Source organism: Ziziphus jujuba, chromosome 1 (assembly GCF_031755915.1).
Source record: "Ziziphus jujuba cultivar Dongzao chromosome 1, ASM3175591v1".
Classification (NCBI taxonomy): Eukaryota; Viridiplantae; Streptophyta; class Magnoliopsida; order Rosales; family Rhamnaceae; genus Ziziphus; species Ziziphus jujuba.
The window spans coordinates 15572003-15590028 of record NC_083379.1 but is presented as its reverse complement, the minus strand read 5'-3'; the positions used below and the strand labels follow the sequence as shown (position 1 = coordinate 15590028).

The following is an 18026-nucleotide window of genomic DNA, read 5'->3' as shown; positions in this document are numbered from 1 at the left end:
GTTTATATTGCTAAGTCAGTTGAGTTTGATGAATCAAATTTTCCATTTGCTTATGTATTTCCTTCTACTATTGGAGCATTAATAAAAGCAAAAGAATCTCAATGGACAGCAACTACCTTGCCAATTCTTCAACAAGTTTTGCCTTCTGTGTCATCTTCTTCAACTAGTAAACAGTTACTCAGAACTTCTTATACATGTGCAGATGTAACACCTACACCAAAAATAGTTGATATTTTAACTCAATCATCAAGTAATGATACTACTAGTGGTGGTTCTACTTCGTCTTTAGGTTGTGTCCCAGAAATCAGATTATATATTGATTTACCTTGTCAACATAATACTCATCCTATGCAAACTCGGTCAAAGAGTGGTATCAGTAAGCCTAAGGCTTTATTTTCTCAATCATATGAGTCTACAAATTCTTCTGATTTAGTTGCAACTTCTTTCCAACCAGACTCCTCATTCGAAACAGAACTAGCTAATGCTCACCAAGTTTTACAACATGACAAATGAAAAGCTGCAATGGACAGTGAGTATCATACTTTGACAAAAAATAATACTTGGACTTTGGTACCTTATTCTCCTGATATGAATGTGGTTGGAAATAAATGGGTTTTTCGAATAAAACACAAATCTGATGGTACTATTGATAAGTATAAAGCCCGTTTGGTTGCCAAAAGATTTCATCAAAAACCTGGATTTGATTTCTTTAAAACTTTTTGTCCAGTTGTGAAGCCTACAACTATTAGACTTATACTCAGCTTGGCCTTAGCATACAATTGGCCTATAAAGCAAATAGACTTCAATAATGCTTTCTTGAATGGTGACTTACAGGAAGCTGTTTTTATGTCTCAACCTGAAGGATATCTTAATCTAGCTTATCCAACTCATATTTGTCAACTAAATAAGGCTCTCTATGGCCTTAAACAAGCTCCAAGATCTTGGTTTGAAGTGTTCTTTGCATCATCGTGGTTTTGTCAACTCCATAGCAGATTCTTCCTTATTCATTTTAAGAAATTCAAACGTACATGTTCTTTTTCTTGTGTACGTTGATGATATAATCATTACTGGGTCCAATGTTAGCTATATTGAGGAGTTAAACAAAGGATTAAACTCAGAATTTTCTCTAAAAGATCTTGGAGCTCTTCATTATTTCTTAGGAATTGAAGCTCATCGTAATTCTACTGGTTTAATCTTATCTCAAGCTAAGTATATTCAAGATTTGCTAACAAAGACCAGAATTACTGAAGCCAAGAGTGTTCCAACTCCAATGCAGACAGGTCATCAATTGTCTGCTCATGAAGGGGATCTTTTAACTAATCCAGAAGAATATCGAAGTGTTGTGGGAGCTCTTCAGTATTTGACTATCACACGTCCAGAAATCACTTTCTCTGTGAACAAGCTTTGTCAATTTGTTCATTCTCCCACAACAAGCCACTGGAATGCATGCAAGAGACTTCTTCGTTATCTAAATGATACAATTCACTATGGATTACACTTCAAGGTTCCTGACATGACCAAGCTGGTTTTTCATGCTTTTACTGATAGTAATTGGGCAAGCTGTCCTGATGATAGAAGATCTTGCAGTGGCTACTGTGTACTCTTAAGTCCTAATTTGATTTCGTGGAGTGCCAAAAAACAACCTGTTGTTGTTAGATAGCACAGAAGCTTAATACAGGGCTCTGGCCAATGCTACTACAGAGTTGAGTTGGTTAATGGAGCTAACCAAAGAATTGCAACTGGTTTTACCTCATCCTGTTGCCCTTGCTTACAATCCAGGAGCTATTGCCCTTGCTTAGAATCCAGTATTTCACTCTAGAACCAAGCATATTGAAATTGATATACACTACATCCATGAGAAAGTTTTACACGGATTTCTTGAAATACATTATGTTCTTAGTCTTGAACAAGTTGCAGATATATTCACTAAGGCCCTCGGGACAACAAGGTTTCAATTTCTTCGAACTAAGCTAAATGTTGTTTCTCTCACACACTAGTAATTGTGATCTATTGTCTCTTGTTTTTTTTTTTTTTTTTTCAAACAGAAGCCTTTAGTTTCTAGCTGTCTTCTGTTTGCAGGGGGCTGTTAAGATTAGACCCTCCAAGTTAGCTTATGGAGGTAAAAAAAAAAAAAAAGAAGTCACATGCTTAGTTTTGGTAGTTATAGCTGTTAGCTTAGTCACGTGAATATTCTTGCTATAATTGTAATTTTTCAAAATAGGCATGTGTGATGGTTGAGTGCTATAAATATATGTCCTGTACTAGCTTCTGCTATAAGCAGAAACATTTAATACAGAAAATCATTTTTTTATTTTTCTTCCTTCTTCTTCTCTCTGTTTTCTCTACATTTTCTAATCATTTTCTTGCATTTCCTCGATTATCAAGCAGTTCTGTCAAAGTATGCTCCAGCTATTTCTCATCTACTTTATGAGGTGATTTAATGATTATTTGCAGAGCTGATGTAAAAACTTCATCAACGGTTCAACAATGTTTGGAATCTTATTGCTATTGGTCAGGTCAAGAACTAAATTATGAGAAGTTGAGTATTCTTTTCTCAAGGAATACTAATGTGAAGATCAAGAAACATGTTAAGTTGTTGTTGGGGCTAAAAGATGTGAAAGAAAATTATTCATATTTGGGAAATTCCCTTATTTTGGGAAGAAGCAAGACCAGGGAATTTTGTGAACTCAAAAACCGTATTGAAAGCCTTTTGGATGGATGGCAAAATCAACTCCTTTCTATAATAGGTAAAGTTACTCTAATCAAATCGATTGTGTTGGCCATTCTTAACTATACAATGTCGAACTTTTTGTGTTCATACGGGAGTTTGTAAGGACATTTTTAGTCTGAAAGTTCTGGTGGACCTCAAAAGCTGGGGGCTAGCCGGTTTATTGCTCTTAAATCATCGAAGTATATTTGCCAACGAAAGATCTATGGTACGTAGTTTGGCTTTATAATTATTATTATTTGTTATTATTATTATCTAATTTATTTTATTTTACTTTATACAAGAACATTAATAAAGCTCTTTTAGCAAATCTTGGGTGGAAGATTGCTTCTTGAAAAAGTAGTTGACCACAATTTAAGTCTCGAACAAATATCAAAAACTTGATTGATTTGACATGTAAGTTAAATTGCCACTTCTTTTAAAAGTTAAAATATCAAAAACTTGATTGATTTGGCATGTAAGTTAAATTGCCACTTCTTTTAAAAATTAAATTAATAAGAGGTGAATTTTTATTTCTTTTATATTTTTTTCAAACATTCCCTCTCACATATAAGCTTGTCTTTTTTAGATTTTTTATTTTTTTATTTTTTAGTTCTTATATGTATTTTTAATTTTTTTTTTTTTTAAGATGGTATTGTTAAGTTTGAATCCAAATCTCTTGGATCATTGGCTATACCAAGTTGAACACTTCTCGTAAAAACTTAAGCTAATAAAATACAAGGTTTTATTTTTGTATTTTTTTTATATTTTTCTCTAACAAACATACAAATGTTACTCAAATTATAAAGTGAAAAATAGAGTATTGTTCTAACGACATTTGCTTAGACTTGCAAAGCTAAGCCAATTACTATAATAATCATGACTTAACTATATGCTAACCTAATATACTAAATACTAACTTAATATTTTAGGGACAATTAAAAAGAATAAGCACACAATAATGATTATGAGAGGGATCTATGAATTCAAACATCTAGGACATTGATTTCACCTAAATCTCATGTAACTCCTTAATTGTTAATTATAAATTCCTTCCTATCTAGTTATTAATCAAGAGTTCCTAACTTCACTAACTCTCTCTCTTAAAATTAAGCTAGAATTATAGGTAATTAATAATAAATTGGAATCTCTTCTTAATTTTTATCAATTATGCAAGTAATTAAGCTCCCTTTTAATAACTTAAGTCTTAAATGGCTTTTTCAAACTCTTTTAAGACTTGAAATTTGGTTACTCAAGATTTAAAAAGCTTTGTCAAGCTCAATTGGCTCTTAAATTGTCTCTACCTAATGCCCAACTCATCAATTATCCTTTCTCAAAATTATAATCTTAAAATTTAGACAACACCCAATAAATTTCTCATTCAATTTAGTGTTTAATTACAATAAGAACCAAGGAAACATAAATAATTGAAAAGAAATACATTATAATTAATTAATTAAGACATTACAATAACAATCTAAGCTACATTAAGACCTAAGATGTGACAACTAATATAGGTGGATGCAAAGGGCACTCGCAGGCTACCTGGTACCCAATCTCACATCGCCTAGCTATGGAATAAGGGATGCTTCAAATATATTGATAGCTACTCTCATAATGCTAAGCTTTTTTTAGACCTGTTAGCTTTAGAGTTTAAAAAAAACTTTGAAGTTAAGAGTACTCAAACCAGAGTAGTCCAAGAATGGGTAACCTCCTAGGAAGTTTAGAACAAAAAATCTTATATTGAATGCAGTAGCTAAATTAGATACAATATCGATAGAGAGTAACAAGTCTGCAAATGAAGGCATAGTGTTACATATGGTATTAAAACTTATATTCAATTGGAAATGTGCCAACGAAGAAGTTCAACCTCAAAAGGGATGAATTGTGATGATCAGTGAGGGCGAGTGTAAGAGGCACTGGTAGGCTACCTGATATCCAATCTCATATCGTCCAGGTGTGGAGCAAGAGATGATTTAAATGTAATATTAGTCATTCTCATAACATTAAGACCTTTTCAGAGCAATTAGCTTCAAGTTTTGAAAAAAAAAACTCTAAAGTTAAGTATGCTCAGACAATATTAGTTCAAGGATGGGTGATCTTTTGGAAAGTTTTGAAAAAAAATTCTCATACTAAATGCGGTGACTAAATTAGGGACAATAAGTAGAGAGAGACAAGTCCACCAGTAGAAGTGGAATGTTCAATTAGATCAAAGCTGAGAATTCCATAATAATATTCATTTTTATACATATTAAAAAATCTTTAAACAAATTAAGAGAAAGAGTAGAAGGATTAGAGAAAACTAAAAGATGACAGCTCCTCTAAGCTCCCATTAATCTTAAAAAATTAATCTTTAAATCCTAAAACTCTTCTCACTAAAAGACATTTTCTTTCTTTAAATTTGATGGTATATGTTCATCTTCCCAAAAGCTCTCTTGAGAACTAGATATTTTCTCTCTAAGTATGAACTTCCTATCTAAAAAACTCAAGCATCCATTTACCTTGTTTGAAATTGCATCTTCCCTAATGAAAAATCCTAACCTTCATCTCCAAAATAAGACCAAGGCTTTACCTCTTTTAATCTAATCGCCCTTAGGTTTTGATTAAATGGTCCATATCAAGTCACATGCTTCATTAAAACACAAGACTTAGGCTCCAAGTAGCCAAGATCTAAGGCAAATGAATTATTGGGCTTATTGATACGAAGCTAGGATGACCTACTCCTAAACCCATATTATATTAGCCCGGATCTAATTATATTTAAGTTCTAATGGTCACCTTGACCTCTAACCAACCTGTGATTAGAAACCTTAGTATATAATAAAGACGTCACAACAGGTGATGGAAATCCTATTGATAAGTTAAAACTAAAACACTCATTCACTAATGGTGTTTTAGGTGTTCAAAAGAACAAAGAGAATTCAATCTCACAAATAATTTTCTGTATAAAATTCAAGCTTAATTCTTGTCGAAAAATAAGCCTTTAAATAGGCTACAAAGTCATGAAATAAACCCTAAAAACAAAGAAAAAATTGGCCATACAAAGTGGTTTTCTATGGTGGCTAAAATTCTCACTCTTTTCCTAATCTAATTTGGATTAATTAATTCTTTTATTTTGAATTAGGAATTAATTAATTTACAATGAAAATAATAAAATAATAACTTTCCTAAACTTATTTTTCCAGCAAATAAATAAATAAAAACAAAAAAGGAATGGTAATTTCCTAAAACAAAAAGTAGAATCAAATTAGGAAACTAAAACACTAGCTTTTTTAACTAAGTTGACTTTGACCATTTTTTGACCAATTTGAGCTCCAAATCAGCTTCAATATGCTTTTTAGGATTCCAAATAATCTGATCATGAAGTCCCACATGTTTCCCTTACTTGGAAGAAAGAGAAAAAGCCAACTCAGCAAAATACAGTAAAACCAGCGAAAACAGGCCAAATTTACTAACTGTCCGTACAACCCCGTTTTGGATGAATTCGAAGCTGATTTGACTTGATTCCATGTCCTCTTAGACATATGTATTGAATTCATGAAACATTGGAACCAATTCATGCACCAAAACTGCTACCCGGGTCCGTACCGACTTTCATTACTTGTATGCTCAAGATAGGTCTTGGATCTTCGGGTATGGACAAGCCCTTTTGTATATGAATTACTCCCTGGATAAAGGCAGCAACATTGTCCTTAAAATTTGTAGCTTGAGCACTAGTGATCGGCCCGGTCTTCATCCGTATCAGGTTGGCACCTCAGGGGTTGTTGGTTGAGCGGGTTATGGCAGATTCGCATCACTTGTGCACCTTTTGTCTAGGTGTGTACAAGCTACAATTTTTGGTACAAGAGTGTGGTATTGGCATGGCCACTCTCTCAAGAGAGTAGGCATGCCATCCTTGCTTTCCAAGGGAATGTTGCACCTCAGAATGGCATGTGCTCTCTCTTTTTGAGAGTGTGCACATCCAAAACTTTATCTCCATGTAAGAGTAGGTTTTGAAGCTCTTATTTGACTATTTTCATGGCTTATGATAAGGCTTGGTGCTTCAAATTATGTTTGAAAACTAACATAATGTCTTGAAAATAATCATCTCTTACTTTTCATTTACTTCCAAATGAAAACTTCCAAAAAATAGCTTATAAAACTCCATAAATGGAGTAAATATTCTTCATTTTTCACAATTGAAACTCTGTCTACAAAAACACATGAAACAAATAATTGAGTCAAAATAGACTAGATTAGTGAGTATAAAGCTCACTAATCAAGAAAAGAGTTTTTTGACTTGTTTATTAAGGAAAAGTATATTTGTAAAATGGAACTTTCTTTGATTGCAAGTCTAAGATAGGTGACTTTGTTATGTGTAAGAGGGGTTTACAACATCCGAAATATTTGCAAGGGAACCCTATGTCAAAATTGGTAATGGCATATTTATAATCCACAAGGAACATGGATTTTTAGTATGAAAGTTTGGTAGAGCTTAAAGCTGGGGGCCAACCGTTTGCCCTCAAAACATAGAAACATATTTATCAAACAAAGAACTATAACAATTTGGGTTTTTGTTTATTTAAGATCACTAATATAGGTCTTCTAGTGAAGCTTGGGGTAGAAGATCACTTTTAGAAAAGAGAGATTGTGGACTTATTTACTAAGGCAAGAATATTTGCAAAATGAAACTCTCTTTATTACAAGCCAAGGATAGGTGACTCAACTGTGTGGAAGGGGATTTGCAGAACCAAATATGTCATTCAGAAAGTGAATCTATTTCAAAATTGGTTATGGCATCTTTATCATTTCATGGAAAGAACCTTGGGTTCTATGTGAGATGTGATTCAAATATGGGTAAGATTAGCTCAAAATTATATTTAATGAGTTTGAGATACAAATTATTAGTTTTGTATTTCATTCCTATCATATCTTGTAACTACAATATAAAAGAGTAATAAGTTGTGAGAATGGTTAATTTCATAAACATCCTTCGAGATTTCATATAATTTCAAGAAAGTTAATAAAAAAATAATATTAAATAACAAGGATAATCACACAATTTCTCTCTCCTTTTTCCTTCTCAAGCAATATCTCTCCTTTTTTCCTCTGTTACATACCAGTTGCACAATTTCACCAAAACAAGACTAGTTACATAAAGAACTCCTCTTCAAAACTAAGAATCTATGTTAGAAAGATAAAAATGAGTAAGGAATCCAATCTCTTGTCAACCTCTTGCCAAGATGCTTCCTAGATCTAAAGAGGTAGTCATATTAATTCATTCGTGTCCAATTTTTTTCTCACTGATTTTTCTAGATCTAAAAATCTATGTTGGTAATTTTTATGATTCAAAATACTAAACTGTAAGTGGTCAGTCTTAATCTGTCCAGAGCATTGTGAAAAAATCTCATCTAGGAATGGTAAGTGACTTAAAGATCTTTTCTGATTATTAGGTGGTCAGGCACACTGTTCCACACTTTTTTGTTTTCATTGATTTTTATATTTTACTTGGTGTTATACTTTGAGTATTTTGGTTTTGGTTTGAAATGATTTTTACAAAGTTTAGAAGTAAAAAAACACATAGGTTTACCAAAGTTTGACTTAATGTTCAGATAATGTATAGTATTGTCCGAACAACACTCATCGCACCAATATTATTCGAATGTCACACTAGTGTTGTTCAAACATAGTATGTGTTGTTCAACACCATGTGTTGTTCGAATAATACCAGTGTTGTGACTTGTCGCATGTCAAATGTGACTTGTGAGTCTAATATCCTTTGAACAACATTCTGCCACATGTTATTTTCTTAGTGGTAGGTTCAAACAATATTTCATATTGTTCGAACAATACATTGATATGTGTAATTTTCCTGTTTATGATTTACTATTGTTCGAACAATGCTTTCTAGATGTGTTTAAATCTTTTTTTAAATTTTTTTTTTTTAAAGATTGAGTTGAAAGACATAAGCCTAAAACCCTCCATTGATTGCCTTTAAAGTTTTCTTATGGTTTTATAAATGTAGAACCTTATAAATCAAGTTTACGCACTTTTTGGTTCATCACTTTCATCATGGAATGATTCTTTTCGGTTTTATATGAGTTTAATTGAGTATTTTCTTTAGATCTCTGTCTTTCATTTTTTCACTTAGATTATGTGAACCATAAGTTTCTTCTCCCTTTAAACACAATTGCTTTCCCACACACTTGTTGATTCTTTTTAAGATTTGTTACAACAAAATCTTAAAGATGGAGTTCCTTTGCGAAAAAGACCATTGCGATAGTAGTGAAGCTGTATTGTTGCAAGAAAGACCATTAAGATGATGGTGAAGCTATTCCTTTGAAAGGGTGGTCTAGAAGACAGTTGGAGCAACATACACATTTGTGAGGAGTGTTCATTGCGATGGACTAGAAGCATAACCATTGTTAATAGGAGTGGAGATCAAGTTGCCCATTATATCAATGGGTAGGGATGTTTAGTATCATATCTTATACTTAGATTCTGTGTGCTGTATAACTGTCATTTTTTCAGTGGATTTTTATGATTAGAGGTAATGGTAGTTGCACGTGTTTTTTCCCATCTAAAATTTCCATGTAAAAATCTATGTGTTGGGTTTTTTCTTTTTTGCATTTGGTGCTTTATTTTTACATCTGCTATAAAACGAACGAGTCCTTAACTATTGCTTCCATATTATACACTGCTGATTTATAGTACAAGGGCATGGTGAAATGAAATAAATAGTGCTAGTCTCTTGCAAGTTCCTTTGATATGTAGTTGTCACCACCAAAAAAAAAAAAAAAAAAAAAAAAAAAAAAAAAAAGAGAGATTTTTATAAGCTTATTTAACCTCCCATTTCAACCATTTTCCAAAATTTCACTTACTCTTTTAAGTTTTTTCTTTGATATTTTTCCTTTTTTTTTTTTCCTGATTCATGGGTTGCATTGATAATTTGATGTGTGTGTGTGTGTGTGGAGATTTGCATACGTGAGTTTTGAAGTAATGCTCTTCATTGAAAAAAAAAAATATATATATATATATATATAAGCCATTTTCACCACGTCTCATGCCTAGAGATTTGCATACGTAGAATTTTGAAGTAATGTTTTTCATTAAAAAAAACACGAGCCATTTTCACCAAATCTTACACTTGGAAATTATGCTTTAAATGAACATTTTTTTTTTTTCAAAATTTCACTCACTCTTTTAAGTTTTTTCTTTGATATTTTTTCCTTTTTCTTTTTCTGAATCATGGGTTGCATTGATAATTTGATTTTATTTTCCCAGTTTATCTCAATCTAAATCTCTCTCTCTCTCTCTCTCTCTCTCTCTCGGTAGAGATTTGGATACGTGAGTTTTGAAGTAATGCTCTTCATTGAAAAAGACACGATTCATTTTCACCAAGTCTTACACCTAGAGATTTGCATACGTAGAATTTTGAAGTAATGCTTTTCATTGAAAAAACCACGAGCCATTTTCACCAAGTCTTACACTTGGAAATTATGCTTTAAATGAACAATTTTTTTTTTTTCAAAATTTCACCCACTCTTTTTTCTTTGATATTTTTTCCTTTTTCTTTTCTGATTCATGGGTTGCATTGATAATTTTATTTTATTTTCCTAGTTTATCTCTCTCTCTCTCTCTCTCTCTCTCTCTCTCTCTCTCTCTCTCTCTCTCTCTCTCTCTCTCTCTCTCTCTCTCTCTCTCTCTCTCTCTCTCTCTCTCTCTCTCTCTCTCTCTCTCTCTCTCTCTCTCTCTCTCTCTCTCTCTCTCTCTCTCTCTCTCTCTCTCTCTCTCTCTCTCTCTCTCTCTCTCTCTCTCTCTCTCTCTCTCTCTCTCTCTCTCTCTCTCTCTCTCTCTCTCTCTCAGAGTAGAGATTTGCATACATGAGTTTTGAAGTAATGCTCTTCATTGAAAAAAACATGAGTCATTTTCACCAAGTCTTACACCTAGAGATTTGCATATGTAGAATTTTGAAGTAATGCTTTTCATTGAAAAAAACACGAGCCATTTTCAACCAGTCTTACACCTGGAAATTATGCTTTAAATGAACATTTTTTGCAAATCTTACGCTTGGAAATTACATTTTAAAAGAAGAAAAAGAAAGAATTGAAGTGTTTGAATGATAAATGCATGTTATTGCAAAATGTAATTTGTAGAGGAAACCATATATAGCTATCGCAATTAATTTATATTTGTGAAATTTTTCTTTAGGTAATAGTTTGTGTTATGCATGGACTTTGATAGATTTTAAAAGAGTTATAGATTTTTAAAAAGTTCATGAATTTTTATGGAATTCATAAATTCTATATAAAATGTAACACCCCGTCCCGAAATACATCGGAAATTTTTAAAATTTGACCAAGGTTAACCGGGTTTGACCGAGAAGGGGTCAAATGTTGACTTTTTGCTCTTTATGGAATTTTACATTGACTAAGGCACCGTTAAAAAGTACACGTTGTCATGAGTCCATAGACTAGTAGCACGTTGAAAACGAAGCTACAGATTGAAAGTTATGAGCAAAACAAGTTGAGGTCCAAACTGTCTAAGGGGTGCCTGAGTTGACTTTTTGTTCATGCAAAATTGAGCTTTGACTCATACATGGTTGTGAAGTACTCGTCGATACAAGTTCATAGACTAGCGGTACGTCCGATTTGGACATATGGTTTGAAAGTTATGAACATGCAAAGTTTTCCGAATGCCGTAATATTTTAATATATTTTGACTTGAATGAACAGTGTGTGCCACGTGTCATATTTTTAGCCAATCCTGTGAATGAATAGTGTCACCCACAGGTGGCTTTTATTTTGGCCAAAACACGTGAGCTGGGGGGAAGAGAGAGAAAGAGGGGAGGAGAAAGAGAGAGAGAGAGAAAGAGAGAGGGAGAGAAGCCACCACCACCGGCCACCATCGTTGACCACTGTCCGATCACTTTTAAGCCACACATGCCAACCTAGCTTGAAGCCCACCTAAAAACCGGCCGACCAGCTAAAAATCACGACCAGATCGCTGGCGACGCTCCTGGATCGGGGCATTTTCCGGCAAGTGGTCGATTTCCTTCTCTCGTCGATATCTCCCAAACCAGACCTTTGTTTGCCTCACTGCCAGTCTCATTGAGTTACCCATCACCAGATCTACCACTTCACCAAGTTTCACAGCTAGTGGCCACTGGACGCACCACCGGCTGTGGCGGATTCCGATGACCATGGCGGCTCACCGGAAAACCCAATTCCGGTGAGTTTCCGATCACCCCACCTATCCTTTCCCATTAATTTGACCTCCCTAAACCCAAATCCGAGGTCGCTTTCCTCCAATTTGTGAAGGATTGAGAGAATCGAAGACTTGAATTCTAAGAGCTTTCCGACGAGATCCCGACCACCATGGGTCCGATCTCCGGGAGGTAAGCCTCAATCCGCGATCCTCGTTCCATAAGCTTCGTTTCAGTATATTACTCACAAATTTTAGTTAATGTTTGTGTTAAATGTAACACCCTGTCCTGAACCATGTCAGAATTTTTGTACGTTGACCGAGATTGACTGTTAACCGTTGACTTTGACTTTGACTTTGACCAAGGGGTCAAAAGTTGACTTTTTGACTCGATTGGAATTCTAGGTTGACTGAGGTACCGTTACAAAGTACACGTTGGCACGAGTTCGTAGACTAGTAGCACGTTGAAAACGGAGCTACGGTTTGAAAGTTATAAGAAAAACAAGTTGAGGTCCAAACTGTCCAAGGGGTGCCGGAGTTGACTTTTTATTCATGCAAAGTTGAGCATTGACTCATGCATGGTTGTGAAGTGTTCGTTGATACGAGTCCGTAGACTAGCGGCACGTCCGATTTGGACATGTGGTTTGAAAGTTATGGACCTGTAGAGTTTTTTAAATACTGTGTTATTTTAATATTATTTTTAAAAGCGTAACGATGTGCCACGTGTGACTAAATAAGTGTGACCATGTATCACCATAGTGAGGTGCCACATGTCAACCATGTGTAATATCATATTATTTTATTATTATTTTAAATAATAATATTATTATTTAATTATTTAATTATTTAATTTTTTTTATTTTTTTATTTTTCTTTTTCTTTTTCTTTTTCTTTTCTTTTCCCCATGTGGGAAAACACCTCCTTCTCTTTTCTTTTCCTTTTCTTCCCTTCTCCTTCTTCCCCGAGCTCATAAAAAAAAAAAAAAAAAAACCAGCAAGGACTCTCTCTCTCTCTCCTTTGACTCTCTCCCCCGCTCTCTTTGACAGACCTTTTGGCCGGATTTCAGTCGCCGGACGGCCACACGCGCTGGCCACCAGTGAAGCCCAGCTCCCAGCGACCTCAGCCTCCAATTTTCCCGGCCAGTCACCGCCGGACGGGCCCAGATCGGGCCGGTGAAGTCGGCGGCGGCCGGTTAAGTTTTTCCGACGATTCTCGCCGTTTCCGACCAACCCAGCCCGACCCATACCTCTATTCCACCATTTTCGACCCCTCTGAGTCCATTTCCGGGGTTAGATTGCCCAAAATCCCCACCGTTTGAGAGATCCCTCAAGTTTAAATTCGGCCGAATCTTTCCGATCAAATTCCGGCCACCGCCGGTCGAATTGGACTCAATGGAGGTCGGTAATGTGATCCTCATCTTACAAGCTTTCCATAGACATATAATTGTCAATTTTGGATAACGTTTGTGTTTGACCCCCCGGGTACCGGGTATTATTTACCCGAATGAAATATTAATTTATTTGACTGTGTGTGAATTGTGTTCTAGGAGCACCGGTGAGTCATGGAATTGATCCCATGGTGGATCATGGTTTAATTGCGTGCTCCAGGTGAGTGACCCACCTTTAATAAATATTTTGGGATAATTAATTATATTTAATTGCTGTTAAATTGGTATCTGAAATTATGCTCATGTGGTGGAATTTAAATATAGTCGGGAAAAAATATTATTTTATATATATATTTTTACCCATTGATACTAAACGGAATTTTGGATTACTAAGAATTTTCCGATTATTATTTTATTGTGGTTTAATTTATTTATTGTGCATGAGCAAAGTATATTTCAATAATAATCGTATGTGGTTTTAAGTGTTATTTTTCGGGCATAATTGGGTTAAATATTTTATGAAAATATTTGTTTAAGTTGGTGGTTTAATTTTATAAATTATGCCCGCGGTATTTTAATGGTTGAACCTCGTATTACAAGAAAATTATGGTTTATTTGTTATCGATGTTTTCGTACCGATTTGTTAAATAAAAATATGTGGGATGGTAAGTGAGAAATTTGGTATATTTCCCACGGTAATTTTGGAAAACGGTACGGTTGGTTTAATAATTATTTTAGACGCATTCACACAGTATTGGTGTTCTGGTATATGTATATGTGGTTCAGCGCGCAAGTATTATTATTTCTCCCGTGAGTTGCCATTGGACCGTGGGCAAGCAAGTCTTATATAGTGCACACAGTCGCCCCCCTCCTTGGCCGGGATGATGGTTTCAGCAGCGGTACTGTCGGGACGCCGAAGTGCCGTTTGCAAGTTTCTCTCTTTAATCTCCCCGCTAGTCGGTGCTCAGGACGCTGGATATCGGAGGGCATCACTGGTATATGGTGTGGTGCGTCAAGTACAAATTTTTTCGGATAGAAATTTCAAACCCCAAAGAGTACAAAATTATTTATTATAATTTATTGCAGTTTATTTATATTTGGGGTATTTATTTATTTATTTATTTGTTGTTTATTAAATTATTTGGTCCCTTGGTTTTCGGGAAGTACGAATATCGGGTTTTGTGAAAATGTTTTAAAAGGGGAACATTTCCAACGGAGTGAATAGTAAGGGTTTTGAGAGAAATTGTTACCTCAATTGTTTATTTATTTATTTATTTAATTGTTCGGTATTGATTAATTAAATCCCTTTATTTGGTATATTATTAATATTAAAGGTGTACAGTAGATAGGGTCACTCACTGAGATGATTAGCATCTCACGTTTTTAAATTCCATTCCCCTAGGTCCAGGTTGGGAGACGTTGATTGTCCGAGGCCAGCCCAACGTCTCAGTTCGTTGCCAAAAGTCCAAGAAGTATTTCTTCCCTTTTTCCTCTCCATCCTGTATTACTTCTTATTTGTCATTATATAAATTCCACATTTATTTGTATAATGCTCTGTATACTGTATTGGACGTGTAGTTATTATTTATGCACCGGGTTGCTACTGTTATTTTGAAGTACTGTAAATTGGTGGAATCAAATTGTAGTATTGTGGGAGGAATAAGGGGATGATTATAGAAGTGCGTTTTCAGTGCAGGAAATTTTTGGTAAGTCCTACCCTTAGGGAAGGTGCTGCCGAATTTTCCGTTGGAAGGTTCGGTGGTATTTCCTTGGGATCAGGGCTTGTCTAGGGTTCCGGGGAAGAATTCTGGACGGGTCCTGACGTGTTAAATCCCCCAGATACCGGATATTATTTACCCGAATAAAATATTAATTTATTTGAGTTATGTAATATTGTTGTTCTAGGAACACGTGTACGTCGTGCAATTTATCCCATGGAGGATCTTGGGTTAATTGCATGCTCGAGGTGAGTGACCCACCTTCAAAAATAAATTTCGGGTGTCAAATTAATTATATTTCGTTATATTTTAATATTTGGATGTTTATATTATATTGATTATGTGATAAATTGCAAATTAAATTTTGATGCTAATATTTGGACAATTTGAAATGTGTATATGTGTGTGCACCGAAGCATATTTCGATTTTGATAAATTATGGAAATTCATTTTATGAAAATTTGATATTTAAAGAAATTATGATTTTTAACATTATTGATTTATTGTTGAAATTATTATGAGTTTATTTCAAGCAATAAAAATGCATTTATATGGATTTATGAATTTTGGAAATTTTATGGGATTTTAATGGAATTATGCCTATCTTGAATTTTAAGGATTTAAGGATATTATTTTAAAAATTATGCTTACATATTTAAATATTGTGGATTGGAAAATTGATGCATTTGAAAGTTGATGGATTGGAAATTGATAGAAATTGTGCAACGGATTTATGACGATGATTTATAAAGGAATTGTGGAAAATTTACGGGTTTAATTGGATGGAATAAGTCCGGTGGTATTTATGAGATTTTGAGATTTGAAAATAAATATATTGATTTTATGATTTTTAGATGCACCATACACGTACTGGTGTTCTTTATACATGGATATGATTAGCGCGCAGGTGGATGTGATGAGTGCGTAGGTGGGTGTGAGTAGCGCATAGGTGATTATGGGGTTGTTCTGTGGTTGCCATCGGATGAGGGCAGGCCGCTCCTCCATAGCCGGGACGCCTGTTTACAGCGGCGCGGTGGGATGCCACGCGATCGTATGCCGATTTCTCTTTTTAACCTCCTATCTAGCTATGCTCGGGACGCTGGATACCGTTGGCACCACTGGTATATAGTGGGTGCATCAAGTGGTTTTCGGAACATGATTTTCAAAATAAATATTTTGAAATTGTATTTAAATTAAGAATATATTTAATGTTGTTTTTATTAATTATTTCTAACTAAATTTTTTGGATTATTAATTTATTATCTTTTATTTGCAATTTATTAATTAAATATTTTCTAGATTTTTGGGGCATAAAATGTTGGGTTTTGCGAAAATGTTTTAAAAGGAGAACTTTTTCAACAGAGTGAACGGTGAGAGTTTTGAGGGAAAATATTATTTTCAATTTATTATCATTTATTTATTCTTGATTAACCAAGTATACTATGATTGTTATTATTACCATAATTGTGTATATAGATTGAGTTACTCACTGAGATAATTAGCATCTCATATTTTTAAATTCCGTTCCCCTAGGTTCAGGTTAGTAGACGTTAATTGTCCGGGGCGAGCCCGACGTCTCAGTTCATTGCCGAAAGTCCAAGAGAAGCTTTAAAAATAAGGAATTTCTTGTGTCCAATGAAAACCATATTTATAAATTTTTTAGATATTTTAGATTATTGTCTACTAAAATTGATTTATTAGATATTTTATATTATCATTATATAATATAATTATTTAATTATTATTTGAATAAATATTAAGGGCATTATTGTCTTTGCAATTCATTTTTAAATGGAAAAACTAATAACATTTGAAATAAATGGTGTCAGTGAAATGGTAGAAAGCTGAGAGTTTAACTAGAATTAACCCTTTTTAACTTGAATTAACTATCTTTTAGAGAGTATCAATGTAATTTTCTCTTATGAGTAATACATATTGAAAATATATTTATATATATATATATATAGGTTTTGATGGAATTTTGAACATATTATTATTAAGTTATCTTTTTGAAATAAAAAAGCTTTTATATATATTGGTAATAACTTATATATTTTAAATTAGGATGGTGTAACATAAATATCCAAGATGATAAACCCTTCTGGATTAAATATGTTAGAGAAAATAATTAGATTTAGTATTATAGCATATATGATTAGGACTCATATGGATTATGTATACTAAAGAAGATAATTGAATTCAAATTCTATACATGGAAACTTAATAATATGTGAAGTTATTCGGTATAATAGTATGAACAATTTAAATCGGTCTGAGCATATAAGACTCATAATTTAGGCAATCCAATCAACTAGATTAAGTCATGTGCTCATAGGGTTGGAGATGAATATGACGCGACCAATTGGGGAATTAAGGCAATAAAAGGGAATTAGGAGTAAAGACAATGTAGTATATGTATTTAATTATTATTTAAGAGTAAATAAGGTATAATTTATTGATATTAATAGTAAAAACTGAATTAAAAGTGAGGGCTTATAGAATTTAGTATGGTTATTAAAGTTTGTAGTATGCATAGAATCATCTTTCGACTTAATAAGTTACCAAACAATTATTTGTAACTTCTACATCTTACATTATTTTTATTAACATAAATTATCGTAAATGATTCTTTCTTTAACATAGCTAAAGTCGATTCTTTGTTCAACGTAATATTAATTTTTTTAGAATCTAAATAATACTAAACTAAACCTTAGTTTGGTAATAATTTTGAAAGTCCTAAAATTAAATATAGAAGAATTTTTGAATATTTATGTGTTTCATGAAATTATAGTTAGGCTGGTTATTTGATGAGCTTTACAATTTACAAAGCAGCTTTAAAATCATATAAAGGGTGTTAGATTTTAACATTCTGATTCAATGTTTGCTTACACACAATAAAAAAGCTCTTTTAAAGTTATTTATAATATTATGGTATTTCAGTTGATGCCTTGGGTGTTATTTTTTTTTTTTTTTTTACCCTACAGGACTTATTTGGAAACTACCAATCTTGGTGCCTTTTTTCAGAAGCACA

The 18026-nt window shown here is 33.5% G+C and overlaps 1 protein-coding gene across 1 annotated transcript; it reads left to right on the top strand.

Annotated features, from left to right (window-relative positions):
• The first annotated feature begins 916 nt into the window (after positions 1–916).
• On the top strand, positions 917–1660 carry LOC132805429 (uncharacterized mitochondrial protein AtMg00810-like). The gene has a single exon (XM_060820392.1). The coding sequence runs from the start codon at positions 917–919 to the stop codon at positions 1658–1660; it is 744 nt and encodes a 247-aa protein (XP_060676375.1).
• The last annotated feature ends 16366 nt before the right edge of the window (positions 1661–18026 follow it).

Bases quoted from the DNA above. Each gene is read 5' to 3' on its own strand.
- LOC132805429 (XM_060820392.1), top strand. From the start codon at position 917: ATGGCCTTAAACAAGCTCCAAGATCTTGGTTTGAAGTGTTCTTTGCAT.